This window comes from Chelonoidis abingdonii, chromosome 20 (assembly GCF_003597395.2).
Source record: "Chelonoidis abingdonii isolate Lonesome George chromosome 20, CheloAbing_2.0, whole genome shotgun sequence".
NCBI classification, from domain to species: Eukaryota; Metazoa; Chordata; order Testudines; family Testudinidae; genus Chelonoidis; species Chelonoidis abingdonii.
The window spans coordinates 22548812-22565314 of NC_133788.1; the positions used below are offsets into that span (position 1 = coordinate 22548812).

The 16503-nt window shown below is 66.0% G+C and overlaps 1 protein-coding gene across 3 annotated transcripts in view; it reads left to right on the forward strand.

Annotated features, from left to right (window-relative positions):
- GIT1 (GIT ArfGAP 1) overlaps nt 1-16503 on the forward strand; it is a 32339-nt gene that overhangs the window by 13686 nt on the left and 2150 nt on the right. Inside the window, exons 1-18 of one of the 3 annotated variants that reach the window (XM_032788765.2) lie at nt 1500-1578; nt 2283-2395; nt 2464-2569; nt 5009-5095; nt 5850-5980; nt 6188-6282; nt 7010-7052; nt 8111-8137; nt 8741-8789; nt 9022-9094; nt 11967-12064; nt 12372-12483; nt 12698-12825; nt 13436-13588; nt 14141-14368; nt 14933-14986; nt 15560-15646; nt 15983-16059. In XM_032788765.2, coding sequence (XP_032644656.2) covers nt 2283-2395; nt 2464-2569; nt 5009-5095; nt 5850-5980; nt 6188-6282; nt 7010-7052; nt 8111-8137; nt 8741-8789; nt 9022-9094; nt 11967-12064; nt 12372-12483; nt 12698-12825; nt 13436-13588; nt 14141-14368; nt 14933-14986; nt 15560-15646; nt 15983-16059 — 1661 coding nt within the window. In that variant the 5' untranslated portion in view covers nt 1500-1578. Of the gene's footprint in view, nt 1-1441; nt 1579-2282; nt 2396-2463; nt 2570-5008; nt 5096-5849; nt 5981-6187; nt 6283-7009; nt 7053-8110; nt 8138-8740; nt 8790-9021; nt 9095-11966; nt 12065-12371; nt 12484-12697; nt 12826-13435; nt 13589-14140; nt 14369-14932; nt 14987-15559; nt 15647-15982; nt 16060-16503 lie in introns of those variants that run through there. The other 2 variants (XM_075074085.1, XM_075074086.1) reach the window with 2 other exon arrangements.

Sequence of the window (16503 nt, forward strand, 5' to 3'; positions counted from 1 at the left end):
CAGCAGGATCGGTCTTCCAGGGAGGTTCCCATCTCTGTGGCCTGTCTGAGCCAGCGGGGAGCCCCAGCCGGGTTCTGCCTTGGGGCTGGCGCCTTCTGCTTGGCTTGGCAATGGGTGGGCACCTGCGCTTGGGGGGCGCTTCCCCTCCGGTCCAGGGAGTGGGTGCTGCGCCTACTGGTGGGTGTGCAGGGCTCGTCCCCCGGGACTGCAGAATGCAAACCAGGCCTGACGCCCCCTGCAGACCTACGCTGCTCCCTGCCTGGGGTGTGTCTGCCCTGCCCTCCGGCTCCACTGGGCCCCAGAACAGTCCCTGCTCCCAGGCTGCCCCAGGCCAAACCTTAGGGTTTCCCTAGCTGCCGGCTGAGCCCCTTAGCTATAGCTAGGGAAACCTTAGCAACCGTCCCCAGGGCAGCCGATGGGGGGAACAGCCAGACGGGGCCTGGGAAGCAGCAGGTTCCTGACACCCCAGGACAGTATGGTGGGAGGGGTAGGTGCCCCAGAGCAGCACAGGGGTCGGGGGGAGACGCTGCCATATGCTCCAGCTTCCCCCTGATCTGTCTGCTGCAGCCCCCTGCGGGCCCCCTGCCCATTCGCAGCACTTGTGCCCACCCCAGCGTGAAACGCCCCAAGCAGCTGCCCCCTTGGCCTGCTCCAGCTCTGGGGGTCGGGGCTCAGGGCTACGTGGCCCTCTCTGGCTGCTGGCCACCCACCCTGGTTCCAGCTGTGCCTGGTCCCAGCACCTTCCGCCTGTCCCTTGGTGCTTCACAAAGCCTAATTAAACCTCACACTGAGACAGGACTTGTCACTGGTCACACAGCCAGTCAGTGTGAGAGCCTGGATAGAACCCAGGAGTCCTGGCTCTCATCCCCCCCCTCTAACCACCAGACTCCACTCCCCTTCCCAGAGCCAGGATAGAACCCCAGGAGTCTTGGCTCTCATCTCCCCTGCTCTAACCACCGGATTCTGGTCCCCTTCCCAGAGCCGGGATAGAACCCAGGAGTCCTGGCTCCCATCCCCCTGCTCTAACCACCGGACTCCACTCCCCTTCCCAGAGCTGGGATAGAACCCAGGAGTCTTGGCTCTCATCCCCCCCGCTCTAACCACCGGACTCCACTCCCCCCAGAGCTGGGATAGAACCCAGGAGTCCTGGCTCCCATCCCCCTGCTCTAACCCCCTCCCTCTCCCAGAGCTGGGGCTTCATCCCTTACTAACCAGCTTGTCTGGGGTGCTCTAGGCCTTTGTGTCCAAGTGCCCAGCTGGCATTTGCCTAGTGCCTGCCCTGGGTCTCCACCTTTGGGGCGAGGGCCCAAGCTCTCAGGAGGAAGGTCCCCTCCTGCCAGGCTGTGCCCTGGCCTGGCCAAGCCGCCGAGCCCGTGGCAGGTTTCCCTGGTGGGGGCCGTGGTACCGGCGAGTGAGGCATCTTTCCCATCTCCTGCCCCTGCAGACCCCGGCTGGGCTTCTATTAACCGCGGCGTGCTGATCTGCGACGAGTGCTGCAGCGTCCACCGCAGCCTGGGCCGACACATCTCCATCGTCAAGCACCTGCGCCACAGCCCCTGGCCCTCCCCGCTGCTGCAGGTGGGTGGGGGCAGCCTAAGCCCCGTGTGTGGGGGGAGGGGTGCTGGGGGTCAGCAGGGGTCTCTGTGCGGCTCCCTCTCCCCCGGCACTGCCCATGGGCGCTGCCCGATGCTGCGTCTCTGGGAGCGGCAGGGGTTGGGATTGTTCCATGTTACGTGAAGCTGCGACGGGTCCCTTCCTGGACTGCCAGCCCTGCCTTGCCAGTGGGTTCATGCCCACAGCTTCCTGGCTTGAACCCCACCCGGCCTGTGCCATCCCCTTCCCTCCCTTCACGCTGCTGGTGGTTTGTTCAAATTATTTGTATTGTGTGGTTTTGTAGTACTGATAAAATGAGTGACCTTTCCCCCTTCCTCAATCGGGCTAGTGCCCCTCCCGACCCGCAGCCCCTACTAGCCCAGCATGGGTGGCCCTCACTCCCAACCCGCAGCCCCTGCTAGCCCAGCCCTGGTGCCCCTCACTCCCGACCCGCGGCCCCCTGCTAGCCCAGCCCTGGTGCCCCTCACTCCCGACCCGCAGCCCCCTGCTCTCCCAGCCCTGGGCCCCCACTTCCCTGGCTCTGCTGGTGCCCCTCACTCCCGACCCGCAGCCCCCTGCTAGCCCAGCCCTGGGTCTGCAGTGGGAGACCTGAGGTTTGGCTGCCCAGCTCTGTGGGTCAGTGAGATGGTGGCAGAAGCTGCCCTGAACCAGCACGTCTCTCTCCCCAGATGGTGCACACTCTGGCCAGTAATGGTGCCAACTCCATCTGGGAGCACTCGCTGCTGGACCCGGCACAGGTGCAGAGCGGGCGACGCAAGGCCAATCCTCAGGACAAAGTGCAGTAAGTGTCCCCCCGAGCGGGCAAGGGGCTAGCTCGGCGCAGTCTCACCCTGTCCCCTCTCTCCCCAGCCCCACCAAGTCCGAGTTCATCCGTGCCAAGTACCAGATGCTGGCCTTCGTGCACAAGCTGCCCTGCCGCGATGACGATGGTGTCACTGCCAAGGACCTCAGCAAGGTTGGGGGCCCGAGCAGCAGGCGGGGCACGGGGGACTTGGGGGTGCTGAGCTCATGGCTGGATCCCAGAGGGGAATGCCCGGCTGTGGTGGGAGCATGTCCACCCCCTCAAGTCCGCCATGCTGGGTACTGTTGGGGGCAGGGGGTCCTTGGTGCCCTCCAGCGGGCACTGGGGTGGGACTGACACTAGAGACTCCTGCATTTGGCACCAGTGGGCCCAGGTTTGAGTCATGCAGTGTTATGAGGCGCCTGGGGCTGCCCTCTCTGTGCATGTGGTTTGCCCCCAGTGAGACCGTCCCAGGGCAGTTGCTGCTGTGAACAGACCCCAAGCCCTGCTGGGCCCTGGGCTGGGACAGACTGTCAGCTGGCTGGGTGATGCCAGGTTTTTTCCCCACCCTGGCTCAGCATGGAGCAGCCAGCGGGCCTGGATCCACAGTGCCATGTGCTGCCCACCCCTGCCCCTCCCAGCAAGGCAGGTGTGTCACAGAGTGCCCGGGCAATGCTCTGGAACTGCTCCCCACAAAGCCAGGCAGGACTTTGGGGAGCCTCCTCTCCCTTGGAGCAGACTTGTTCAGGGCAAGAAGCTCAGACGTCTTCACCTCCTGGGTCTCTCCTTGGAGCATTCAGCATCCTCTGCCCCTCCGTGCACTTCCTACAGCGAGTCCGCCCAGGCGGGGTTCTGGGGAAGCTAGAGGATCCTGCACCCCAACTTTGCAGTCAGACGTGACTCTCAGCCAGCCAGTAAAACAGAGGTTTATTAGATGACAGGAACAGGGTCTAAAACAGAGCTTGTAGGTACAGCGAACGGGACCCCTCGGCCGGATCCATTCTGGGGGGCAGTGAGACCCCCACGTCTGCCCTCACTCCCCGTCCCCAGCCAGCTCCAGACTGAAACCCCCTCCAGCCCCTCCTTTCTGGCCTTTGTCTCTTTCACGGGCCAGGAGGTCACCTGATCTCTCTGTCTCCCACACCTTGCGGGGGGAAGGGCCTGGGCCATTAGTTGCCAGGAGACAGAGTGTCGGCCAGAAACTGAGGCACCCACACAGTATTCAGAGGAAACATTAAGAACAGACCCACTTCGTCACAAGGTGCCCTTCCAGTCCCTGAGACCCTCCCCTCGCCCAGCACCTCTCATGGCTGGTGCCGCTGGCCCAAGCCAGCCCAAGGGCTCTGTGATGGGTTGGTTCACAGAACCCCCCCTTGGGAGCTGCCACCTGATGTGCTGAGACTACCCCTGAGCCCATTTTCTCTGGCAGTCTGGGACTTCAGAACCTTGCCTTGTTGAGCCAGACCCGCTAGCCTACTGCAACCCAGACCCAGGTCTGAACTACGCCCCCCAAAAGCTGCAGGCTTAACTGAAAACAGCTTAAGAAGTGCTCCTGTCTCCAGCACCCAGATACCCAGTTCCCAATGGATCCAAACCTCAAATAAATCCATTTTACCCTGTATAAACTTTATACAGGTAAATCATAAATTGTTCACCCTCTATAACACCGACAGAGAGAGATGCACATCTGTTTGCCCACCCCCCGGGTGTTAATACAAACTCTGGGTTAATTAATTAGTAAAAAGTGATTTCATTCAATAGAGAAAGTAGGATTTAAGTGGTTCCAAGCAGTAACATACAGAACAAAGTGAATTACTGAGCAAAATAAAATAAAAGACGCAAGTCTAAGGCTGGTGCAGTAACTAACTGAATACAGATAAAATCTCGCCTTCAGAGATGTTCCAATGAGCTTCTATCACAGCCCGGACGCCTTCCTAGTCTGGAGCCAATCCTTCCCCGGTACAGCCCTTGTTCCAGCTCAGATGGTAGCTCAGGGATTTCTAATGACTGCAGCCCCCTTTGTTCTGTTTCACCCCATTACATAGCTTTGGCACAAGGTGGGAATCCTTTGTTCCTCTCTGGGTCCCTCCCCTCCTGCTCAATGGAAAATCACCAGGTTAAGGGTGGATTCCAGTTCATTTGACATGATCACATGTCACTGTAAGAGTCCCCCAAGCCTCCGTTCCTCCCAGCCTGCCTCACAGGAAGGCCAGCAAGCAGCCATCCATCCACAGTCAATGGTCCTGGTTAATGGGAGCCATCAAGATTCCAAACCGCCATTAATGGGTCCCACTTTGCATAATTACAACAGGCCATCAGAGTTATGTTTCCTATTTCTAGTTTCAGGTACAAGAGTGACACATAAACACGAATAGGATGATCAAACTCAGTAGATTATAAGCTTTGTAATGATATCTTACAAGAGACCTGTTGCATGGAGCATATTCCAGTTACATTATATTCACACTCATTAGCATATTTTCATAAAATCATATCGAGTGCAACATTGCAGGCACCTCCCGGGGGCAGCGGCAGGTTCCCAGGAGGCCAGCGGGATGGGAGGGCAACAGGTTCTGCTGGGCCAGGCTGCTGACGCTCTGCTGTCTCCTCTAGCAACTGCACTCCAGCGTGCGGACGGGGAACCTGGAGACCTGCCTGCGCCTGCTCTCGCTGGGCGCCCAGCCCAGCTTCTTCCACCCGGTGAGGCCTGGGCGGGCGCCTCTGCCCTGCTGCAGGGAGGGGAAGGGACGCGGGCTCTGGGCCCTGCTGGCTCAGGAGGGCAGACAGGTGTGGCTGGGGAGGTTGTGGTGATGGCAAGTCTTCATTCCTGTCCTGGCATTAGGTGGCTGGGGCAGGGCTGGGCACCAGGGGGCAGCAGCCTGGCATGGATCCGGGGTTCCCAGTTCACTGCTGCAGCAGGGGGCGCCCCCTCTCAGCCTCAGGGCAGGTCAGTCCCTAGTCTGGCGCCACACTGCCCCCTAGCGCCCAGCACCTTGGCTGCTCCGAGAGGGGCAGAGACCAGTGACAGTGCGGGAGCTGGGGAAGGCTTCCTAGAAAGAGAGCGGCCAGTGAGGGGACCTCAGAGCCAGGCACCGTGGGGTTTCCATTTTCACTGCCAATGGGACAGCTCACTCCCGACCCGCAGCCCCCTGCTGGCCCAGCCCTGGGGCCCCTCACTCCCGACCCGCAGCCCCCTGCTGGCCCAGCCCTGGGGCCCCTCACTCCTGACCCACAGCCCCCTGCTGGCCCGGCCCCGGGGCCCCTCACTCCCGACCCGCAGCCCCCGCTAGCCCGGCCCCGGGGCCCCTCGCTCCCGACCCGCAGCCCCCGCTAGCCCGGCCCCGGGGCCCCTCGCTCCTGACTCTTAGCCCCCTGCTGGCCCGGCCCTGGGGCCCTGCTAGTGGTTCGGTGCTATGTGCCCATTGCCCTTGTCTGACTGCCTGCCCTGCCCTAGGAGAAGGGCACCACCCCACTGCACGTTGCTGCCAAGGCTGGACAGATCCTGCAGGCTGAGCTGCTGGTGGTGTATGGTGCCGACCCTGGGGCGCCCGATGTGAACGGCAGGACCCCCATCGACTACGCCCGGTGAGTGTCAGGTGCTGCCCGGCAGCAGGACCCTGGCTGGCTGCCCTGGAGAGGCCTTGCGCGGACCCTGTCCAGTGACTGCAGCGGCCCATGGGCAGTGCAGAGGTGTCCGAGTGGGTTGCTGGGGCCTGGAGCCTCTGCTGGCCAAGTGCAAAGCAGCCGTGACAGTGCCCTGCTCCTGGTCCGACCTCTGCCCTCCCCCCGCAGGCAGGCAGCCCAGCACGAGCTCGCGGACCGGCTGGTGGAGTGTCAGTACGAGCTGACGGACCGGCTGGCCTTCTACCTGTGCGGCCGCAAGCCGGGTGAGTGCACAGGTCGGGGGGACCCTGGGGAGGGCAGGGAGCTATGGAGGAGGGGGCCACACCCTGGGGAGGGATGTGAGCGGGAGGGGAGGGGCCGTGTCCCAGGCAGGGCAGGGAGCTATGGGGGACGGGGCCACACCCTGGGGAGGGATGTGAGCAGGGGGGGTGGGGCTGTACCCCAGGGAGGGCAGTGAGCTGTGGGGGAGGGGGCTGTGCCCTGGGGAGCGATGTGAGGGGGGAGGAAGGGCGCTGTGCCCTGGAGAGGGATGTGGGGGGGGTGTCGCGCCTTGGTGGGGTATGTGGGAGGGGTGGGGCTGTGCCCTGGGGAGGGATATGAGGGGGGAGGGGCTGCGCCCCGGGAGGGATGTGGGCGGGGGCCTGTGGTCGCTGGGGGACAGTGAGCAAAGGGGCAGGTGGGTGCTGCATGTGGGGCTGGAGGGGGGCCCATGGAGAGGTTCTCGCTGGAGCTGGGGGGCTCTGCCTGCAGCACTGGTTGATGCCCTGCTGGGCACGGTCCAGAGCAGCGGCTGTAAAGGGTCGGTGACGTCCCCAGGGCGATGCGGCCCAGCAGCCTCCAGGGCCCTGTGGGGTGCAGTTGTGGGTATTCTGGGTGGGGGCTCACGGCTGTACCCACGGCAGCTCCCGGTTCTCCCTCCCCCCACCCTTGTGTCAGGTGTGGGGCTCCGGGCAGCGCCCAGCTAACAGTTGATGCTCTTGTTTTGCACAGACCACAAGAACGGGCACTACATCATCCCGCAGATGGCAGATAGGTGAGTGCCCCCCCTCCCTGCTCTGCAGCTGGGAGCCTGCCAGTGTGAGGGAGGAAATGCTGCCACCCTGTGGGCACTGCCAGAATTGCCTCTTGCTCCCACTGAGCTGTGCAGGGGGTGGGGAGGGGGCAGCAGTGTGGGTCTCCCCTTCGCCACTAGCCTGCAGCTTCCGTGCACACTGAGCTGCATCAATGGTCTGGGACTGGCCCCTGTGCCCCTGAGTGCACTGCCCTGGAGAGGGGACACTTGGTCTCCAGGGTCCCCCGGGCCTTGGCCCCACTGGGGTCCTGCCAAGGGGTAGTGCCAGCCCCCCCCACCCCTGGAGTGACCCAGCCCCTGTGCACAGGAGGCCCAGCAGCATTGGACCCCTCACCCCCTATCGGGGGCAGGCTGGTGCAGAACTGTGGCAGGGACAGTACGGCTGCCCCGTGGACTGGAGCTTGGAGCCTCCTCGCAGGGAGGTCGAGGGCCCAGGGCCTCCTGGCAGGGCTGCAGCTGGGGCAGGTGCTGGACTTGCCTGCAGGGAGCACTGGAGGGGAAAGGGGCCCCTGTGGGCCCCCTGTAGCCAGTGCCCCCTTTTCTGGTTCCTGTGGACAGTGCCAAGCCTGCTACTCCACTCCCTTGGGTGTGTCTCTTGAGTGGTCCCTGGCATGGGCGCTGCCCATGGGGCAGAGTGGTGGCTGGATGCCCGTGTCGGCCTGTGAGAACACTGCATGGGGCTGTGGGGCAGTGCAGGCGTGACTGGTGTGGGCGTGACTATGGGCGTGGTCATGGCCATTGTGATTATGGTTGTGGTGGCTATGATGGTTGTGGGGGTGGTTGTGGCCACGGTAATGGCAGTTGTGGGCGTGGCTGTCAGTTGTGGGCATGGCTGTGGCCATGGCAGTGGCAGTTGTGGGCATGGCAGTGGCAGTTGTGGGCGTGGCAATGGCAGTTGTGGGCGTGGTTGAGGGCGTGGCAGTGGCAGTTGTGGGCGTGGCTGTGGGTGTGCATGCCACTCCTGCATTTAACGCCCTCCTTTGTCCTGTTCTCCCCTCGCTGCCTTCTCTGGAGTGCAGGGCGCGCCCAAAGGGCACGGCACAGAGGTATTGTCCCCTCCGCTCTGGTCTGTAGCGTCCAGGTGCAACGTGCCGGTGGCACCCGCGGGGCTGCCCCTGCTGCTGGCTCTTGGCCTTAATGTGCTACCAGCTGGTTCAGTCTGTGTAGTGGCAGGAAGGGGTTGATAGAGGTGGGAAGCAGGGGGCATGATGTGGCCTCCCCACCCACCCACAGTGCTGCTGGTGCCCCTCACTCCCGACTTACAGCCCCGTTAGCCCAGCCCTGGGACCCCCCACCCACCCACAGCCCTGCCGGTGCCCCTCACTCCCGACTTGGAGCCCCCTGTTAGCCCACCCCTGGGACCCAGCCACCGACCCACAGCCCTGCTGGTGCCCCTCACTCCCGACTTGCAGCCCCCTGGCATTCCTTTCCTGACCCACATTGCCCTGCCAGTGCCCCAGGTCTCGCTGCTCACCGCTGCGGTGCCTGGTGAGTACTTTGTGTCGAGGGGAGCCAAATGCCGTCTGTGGCCATGTGACTCGCCCCATTGCCCGAGGGCTTGTGGGCGCCCCGGGAGGCTGGTTGGTGGGGGGTGCGGGCCAGCAGTGATCCCTTTTGCTTTGTCTCCCACCCGCCTCCGGCATGTGCAGCCTGGACCTGTCTGAACTGGCAAAAGTGGCGAAGAAGAAGTTACAGGCGGTAAGTGGGGCTGGGGGCTGGGCCCCGCTGCGGGGGGGACACTGGCCTGAAGCAGCCACCCTGGGACGGGGCTGATCCCAACCCCTGGGAACCCCCCACCCCATGGGGCCCTGGTGCTGAGGGAGCTGGAGCTTGGCGTCGGCAGGACCAGGCCAAGGGGCTGCCCCAACTCCATCCCCTCCCATCTTGCCACCCCCACCCCCCCCGGTGACTCGCTCATCTCTGCTTCCAGCTCAGCAACCGCCTCTTCGAGGAACTGGCCATGGATGTGTACGACGAGGTGGACCGCAGGGAGAACGACGCTGGTGCGTGGGGGGGCGGGCGATGCCAGGCCGGGGGGTGGCGCTGGTGTGGGCGATGCCAGGGCGGGTGATGCCAGCGCAAGGGGCAGAGGGAGAATGACGCTGGTGCGTAGGGGGGCGGGTGATGCCAGGCCGGGGGTGGGGCGATGCTGGGGAAGGGTGGTGGAATGATGCTGCTGCTGCGCTATGGGGAGATGGGGCTTTGGGGAGCCAGGGATGGGTTTGGCCCAGGCTCTGTACCCAGCTGGGAGCCCCGCAGGCTGCAGCCTGGGCCGTGGGGCGCCATGTGTGGGGCTGCTCCTACGGGTGCTGGGGTGCCTGCTTCCTATGGAAGCCAGTGGCAGGGAGTGCTCAATCCCCTCATCCCCCCATGCCGAGCCCCAACCCTGTCACTCCCGTCTCATGGGCAGGGCCTTGCTGTGCCCTGGCTGGCTGGCGCGGGGGCATGTGACTCTGGACTCTCTCTGCCCTGCCCTGAGCACTGGAGGTGTGTGTGGAGGAAGCTCTCGCTTGCTGGGCTCTGTGTGTTGCAGGGCAGAGGGGATCTGAGGTGCCCATCAGGATGGGTCTATCCCTAGGTGCCCCTGTAGCAGAGCTCAGGACCCAGGCTCAGTTCACCAGGACACGCCACCCCGGCCCTGCCTGGGACAGCATGGCTGGCTGGCAGGTTCCTCGGCTCTGCCTGGCCTTTGGGCTCCCAAAGGGACGGTAGCTCTGTCAGGCCCAGGCGGGGATCCCTCAGTGTCTGGGTAGCAGGACCCCAGTGCCTGGGGCATAGTCCAGCTATGTGTGGCCCGGAAGGCTGCCAGCGCCGCCCCAGGATGTGCCCAGCCAGGCCTGGTGCAGCCCCTGGCCGGCCTGGGCCCAGGGTTCTGGGCTGCCTGGGTCGCTCGGCTGGGGGTGCTTTGCGGGGGGCTCCAGCTGTGATGTAGCTGCAGATGCTGCTGCCCTGAACGTGGGGGTTGCGGTGCAGTGGCCCTGCCAGAGCGATCTGCACAGGTGGTGCCAGCAGGCCCCAGAGACCATCCGCCCCTCTCCGGCATGGCGTGCACTGGTGTCCCCCGGCCCTGCCCACTGGCCGGGGTGTGTGAGGAGCCGGGGGGATCTAGCGCTGGCCAGGGCGCTGTGGCAGGAATCGGGCCCGGTAACTCTCTGGGGGATGGGGCAGGCCACGGTGCCATCGCCCGGCGCAGGGTGCCCATGAGCCAGCCGGGGTCGCTGCTGCATCGTCCTGGGCCAGCCCTTCCCTGGCGCGGGGAGGCGGCGCTGCTGGGGCCTGTCTGGGGATGTGGCTCAGACACTGAGAGCAGCTGGCTCCCTCCGCCTCTCGGCCAGGACCTGGGCCCGCCTTCCTCATTCCTTGGCAGCCGCTGACTGCCCGCCTGCTGGCTGGGCTGGCTGGGGGGGGCTCCTTCCTTCCACAGGCCGTGGGCTCCAGCGGGGCCGGGGCTGGGCAGGGCTGCGGGGGCTAGGCAGCCGTTGGGCAACGCTAGAGGTGGGTCTGGGGGTTCCCGCGCAGGGAGCGACTGGCTGCACCCCAGCTGGCAGGGCCCTGGGACTGGTGGGGGGCTTGGAGCAGCTGCAGGGGTGGGCGGGTGTCGGGAGGGTGCGGGGTGGTGGGGGCCATTACTCCCTCCCCTCTGGGCTCAGCCTTGCGGCGGGGGCTCCAGCCTGGCCCTGTTGCCTGCTCTATCCACGGCTGAGCTGCCGTTTGCCCAGGGTTCCCTGCAGGCGATTGCCCGGGTGGAGGCTGCTGGCACCCGCTTGGCGGGACTGTGCTGGCTGCTGCTGCCGGCCCAGGGCATCAAGGCCAGGGGCTGGGCCTCACTCCCCCTGCCCCCGCTGTCCAGGCCTGGTCCCCAGAGGAGGGTGGATGGGGGGTGGCCAGAGAGGGGCCCATCTCCCTCGGAGTGAGGCAGAGTCCCTGGTGCCAGCGTGTGGGGGCGACAGGATCACTCCGGGTGCCGTCAGAGGCAGGGCAAACCAGAGCTGCTGGCGCCTGGAACACGAGTGAAATCTCCCCGTAACCCAGCCTGGCCGCGCTGCCCGGGGGCCGTGCTCTGGGTTTGGCATTGTCCAGATGGTGCTGCCACATCGCTGCATGGCTCGTGCCAGACTGGAGCCATGCCCAGGCGAACGGGAGTGCCGGTTCCTCCCTCTGCCCTGCCAGCCCTGCCTGCTCGCTGGGGCGTGTGTTGCTCCCTCTGCCCTGCCAGCCTTGCCCGCTGGCCGGGGTGTGTGCTTCTCTCACTGGGCCCTGCCAGCCCTGCCCGCTGGCCGGGGCGTGTGCTGCTCTCACTGCCCTGCCCGCTGGCCGGGGCGTGTGCTGCTCTCACTGGGCCCTGCCTGCTCGCTGGGACGTGTGCTGCTCCCTCTGCCCTGCCAGCCGGCCGGGGTGTGTGCTTCTCACTGGGCCCTGCCAGCAGCCAGTGCTCTGGGGCTCCTTCTGGCCGTGGGGCGAGTCCCCTTGTTTGGAGGGGCCCAGCCCCCTGCAGGCAGAGTGGGGAGCCCAGCTCTAGGTGAGGTGGCCCAGGCTCCAGATGCCCCTGGCACCAGGCCTTGCACTTCCCTGTGCTGGGGGCTCCTAGTTGGCGGGGGGGGGGGGGCATCTGAGCCTACCCAGGGGGTGAGTGGCAGCAGCCTGGCTGCTGGATGTGCCAGCTCGGGCTGGGCGGCGGGCCCTCTGGGGTTGCCAGACCTCCTGGGTTCAAACCCTGCTCTGTCCCTGGCTCGCTGCCTGGGCTGGTCAGGCCTTCTCTGGGTCTCAGTTTCCCCCAGTGCTGCTCCCGTGGGGCTGGGGCCTGTTCTGGGTGGGTGCTTGGGGGGGCAGGGGCATCGAGGTGCCCGGTAACTGCTGCCTATCTGCTCTCTGCAGTCTGGCTCACGACGCAGAATCACAGCACCCTGGTGACTGAGCGCAGCGCTGTGCCCTTCCTGCCCGTCAACCCCGAGTACTCAGCCACACGAAACCAGGTACGCCCCGCCCCCCGCCAGCCCCCCTTCCCTGCCAGCAGCACCTGACAGGGATAACGGTCACACCAGCCCTGACCCCCAGGGCCTGGCACCTCCCCTGTGCCCCTCGAGGTCCAGGCATTGGGCCAAGGGGCTCAGCGGGTCCCCTTTGCGTGATCCCAGCTCTGCAGTGCCCCTCACTCCCGACGTGCAGCCCCCTGGGGCAGTGGGAGTGTGCTCGCTCTCCTGCCCTCGCGTGTGCCTGCCCTGTAGAGCCGTGGGGCCCCGGGGGTGCTGCAGCCCCTCTCACCCCCTCTCCCTCCGCCAGGGGCGGCAGAAGCTCGCCCGGTTCAACGCCAGGGAGTTTGCCACCCTCATCATCGACATCCTCAGCGAGGCCAAGCGACGGCAGCAGGGCAAGAGCCTGCTGAGCCCCACAGGTGAGTGGGGGAGGGGGAGGCCAGGGAGGATGGTGGCGTCTCGGCTGCCAGGGGGGAGAGGGGGCTGGGCAGAGGCGTTCTCCTCGCCGTGGCAGCCCAGCTGGGGGGCAGCGTGATGGTGGTGCCCCAGCACTGGGATGGCATCGGCTGGCTGTGGCTCTCTGCCCCAGTGCATTGTGGGTGCTGAGGTGTCGGGACTCCCGTCTTCCCCCAGACACTGTCGACTACCCGGTGCGGAGCCAGAGTGACCCGGACGACCAGCACGACTACGACAGCGTCGCCTCTGACGAGGACACAGACCAGGAGCCGCTGCGAAGTGCTGCCCGCAACAACCGCGCCCGGGTGAGGCCCTGTGCAGCCCCCCCGGGCACCCCTGCCTCCTGGGCACCCCTCGCCCCGTACGCAGCCCCCAGCTAGCCCAGCCCTGGGCTCCCTGTGACCCCCTGGGGAGCTGCCACCTGGTGTGCTGGTCAGGTCAGGCTGGGCCCAGGTTCGCAGCCTCTTCTCTTCCTGGCTCCTGCCTGGCCCTGGGTGGCGGGGCAGTGGGACCGGGCAGGCACGGGATGCCTGGAGCCAGGGTGGCCGTGTCCCTGCTGTGTCTCCAGGGATGGCACATGGGGACCCTGCTGCCCTCGGGATACCCATGGGGCAGGCAGAGCCACTGCAGCAAGGTCCTGGCGGGAGGAGGTGGGGGGCCTGCTGTGCCATGGCCCTGCTCCTGGACAGGCCCCATGCCCTGGTGGTTCCTCTGGTGCAGGCGCGGTGCTCGAGGGGGGCCAGGACTGGGCACCAGGGCTGAAGGGTGGAGTGGCAGGGCCAGGCGCGGCGCGTGCCGGGCGCTGGGGGTGGCGGTGGCTGGGGCGTGCCGGGCGCTGTATGTGGGCCAGGCTGGCGGGTGCTGTGGCTGGGGCAGGGCTGGCCCGGGGCCCCTGCTCAGTGGGTCTCCCCACAGAGCATGGACTCCTCGGACCTGTCGGATGGGCCCATCACGCTGCAGGAGTACCTGGAGGTGAAGAAGGCGCTGGCAGCCTCCGAGGCCAAGGTGCAGCAGCTGATGAAGGTGAACAACAGCCTGAGTGATGAGCTGCGTCGGCTGCAGCGTGAGGTTGGTGTTGGGCCGCGTCCTGCTGCCTTTCCCACCCAGTATGGAGGTGCTGAGGGGTTCGGAGTGTGGGAAGGGGCTCAGGGCTGGGGCAGAGGGTGGGGGCAGGGATGAGGGAGTTAGGGTGCAGGAGGAGGGTCCAGGGCTATGGCAAGGAGAGAGGGCTCCCCCTCCCCCGCCCAAGCTCTCTCCCCACAGCAGCACCTGGGCTGGGGGGCGTCTGTTGATCTGGTGCTGGGGGGTGTCAGTGGGCCTGGTGCCTGGGGGGAGGAGAGGGCGTGTCTGTAGGCCCAGGGCTGTGGGGGGGCATCTGTGGGGCTGTGGGTGAGGCAGGAGGGGGTGTGTCTGTGGGCCTGGTGTCAGGGGCAGGAAGGAGTGTTTCTCGTGCCAGGGCTGGGGGGAGGGGGTGTGTCTGTGGGCCCAGGGTGTTGGGGGATCTGTGGGGGTGAGGCAGAAGGGGCTCTGTCTGTGGGCCCAGTGCAAGGGGTAGGAGGGTGTGTGTCTGTGGGGCCCGGGGTGGCGGTGTCTCCACCATGCGCTGCTCTGTCCCTCCAGATCCACAAGCTGCAGGCGGAGAACTCGCAGATGCGGCAGCAGCCGGGCCCCGGGCACACGGTGCCAGTCCCCAGCGAGCGCTCAGAGCATGGGCATGCCATGGCTACGGCAGCAGCTCACCGGCGTGACCGCCAGGCCTTCTCCATGTATGAGCCGGGCTCTGTCCTCAAGCCCTTTGGACAGCCCATGGATGAGCTGGTTGGCCGCCTGCAGCCCTTCCACTCCAGCGTGAGTCTGGGGGTCAGGGGGGTGTCAGGGCCATGCCTGTCCCAGGGTGTCCCCTTGCTGCAATCTGCAGGCACCTCCTCCCCTGGGTGGTGTTGCAGCTCTGTGCGCTGCTGTGTGGGGCCTGGAGTGCGCCGTCTGGTGCTCTGGGCTCTGTGGCTCAGGGCTCCCCCATGCCCACTCCAGGTCTCTGCCACCGGGGGCTGGCAGAGGGCACCGTGCTGCCAGCCAGCATGCGGGGCTGAACAGGGGGTCCCCTGGGTTCCCAGCTGCAAGATCAGTGCCCTCTTGGCAGCAGCATGGCCCAGAGGGACCAGCCCTTGGACTCCTCGGTCCTAACCCCAAATCTGAGGCCCTGGTCTGTGTGAATGGGGCCTGGGCCACCCAGTGAGTCCCGATGCTGCTTGTCAGTGGCCACAAGGCAGCTGGACTCTCCACGGTGGCGTCTGAGGGGGGCTGACGGGGCGCCTGCGCGACGTGCTCACCGCTCTGCGGCACAGAGGCCTGAGCAGCCCCACTGGCGGTGGGGCCGGGCAGCCTGGGCTGTAACGTTTGCTGTGTCCCCAGGAGGCGGAGGATGAAGCGGTGCACTCCATGCACATCCCGGCCAGCGGGTACCGGGTAAGGGGGCCAGGGCGTTGGGCGTGGCAGTGTAGGTACGGTGAGCCACAAAGAGACCCTGGGACTGGCTTCCTGCAGGGGTGGGGGGAGCCCAATGGGTCGTGCTCACGCTGCTATGAGTGTGGTACATGGCCGCCTGTGCCCATGTCAGGGGACGCTGGCCCTGTGGTGCTGGAGAAGGGGGGCACCGCAGTCTGAGTGCCCTGCTGGCGTCTCTGCTGGCTCTGTCTCCCCCCCAGGGAGAGCCCTGCTGCCTGGCCTGGGAGTGCCCTCTCTCCGCGGTGTGCGTGGGTAGCCCAGCCCCCCACCGGCTCTGTGTGGCATGTCACACACTGGGGGATGGGGGGGATAGCGTGGGCTGGGGCCCGAGGATCTGCTGCTGCCAGCTAGAGCCCCGCTGCAGCTGGTTGGGACAGACGCTGTGGAGTTAGGACTAACTCGTCATCGATTGGGGGTTAGGCATTCCTTGCGCATGCCAAGGGGCTGTCTGTACGGGGAGGGGCTGGAATCGTGACTCCGGGGGGCTGGCACCTTTCATACCCACTCACCCTGACTCTCCCTGTCCTCTTGCAGATCCGGAAGGGGGTGTCTGCCTCCTCGGTGCCCTTCCCCCCCTCCTCCCCGCTGCTCTCTGGCATGCAGGACGGTGCCCGCCACATGGTGATGTACTTGTTCTGAACCAAGGGGGAGGGACAGGCCATGGGGCAGACTGAAGTGGGGGGTTAAGCCCTCGATGCTGGGTGTTGGGGGGTACCCATCTCTTGGTGGGCGGGGTGGCTGCATCGTCCTTGTGCCTGTCTCTGGGGCAGATCCCAGCCCTATGCCCGGGGTTGGGGGAGCTCTGTACAGGGAGCCCCATGATGAAGCTTCCATTGCACGGTTCCCTAGCCCTGCTGGGGAGGGTCCAGGAGCCTACCGTGGGGTAGGGGGTGTCATGGACGCCCTGGGGAGCTGGGGGTGGAACCTGCACCTGACGCTGCTCTGTCTTCCCTCTAGACCAGCAAGCTGGACCGACATGGCAGCGGAACTGACAGCGACTATGACAACACACAGGCTGGCGAGGCACTGCTCAGGTCAGGGGCGGGGCCTGGCAGGGAGGGGCGGGGCCAGGGAGGTGCTGCTCAGGTCAGGGGCGGGGCCTGGCAGGGAGGGGCGGGGCCAGGGAGGTGCTGCTCAGGTCAGGGGCGGGGCCTGGCAGGGAGGGGCAGGGCCAGGGAGGTGCTGCTCAGGTCAGGGGCGGGGCCTGGCAGGGAGGTGCGGGGCCAGGGAGGGGTGGATCCTGGTGGGGGGCGCAGACCAAGGGCAGGGTGTGGTGGAGCAGGGCCAGAGGGGTGCTGCTCAGGTCAGGGCAGGGCCTGGTGGGGGACGGCCAGGGAGATGCTGTGCAGGTCAGGGCGAGGCCTGGCAGGGAGGGGCTGCTCTGGAGAGGGGTGGGACCTGGTGGGGGGCAGGGCCAGAGAGTTGCTGCTCAGGGGACAGGGTGGGGCCAGGGAGCTGCTGCTCAGGTCCGGGCGGGG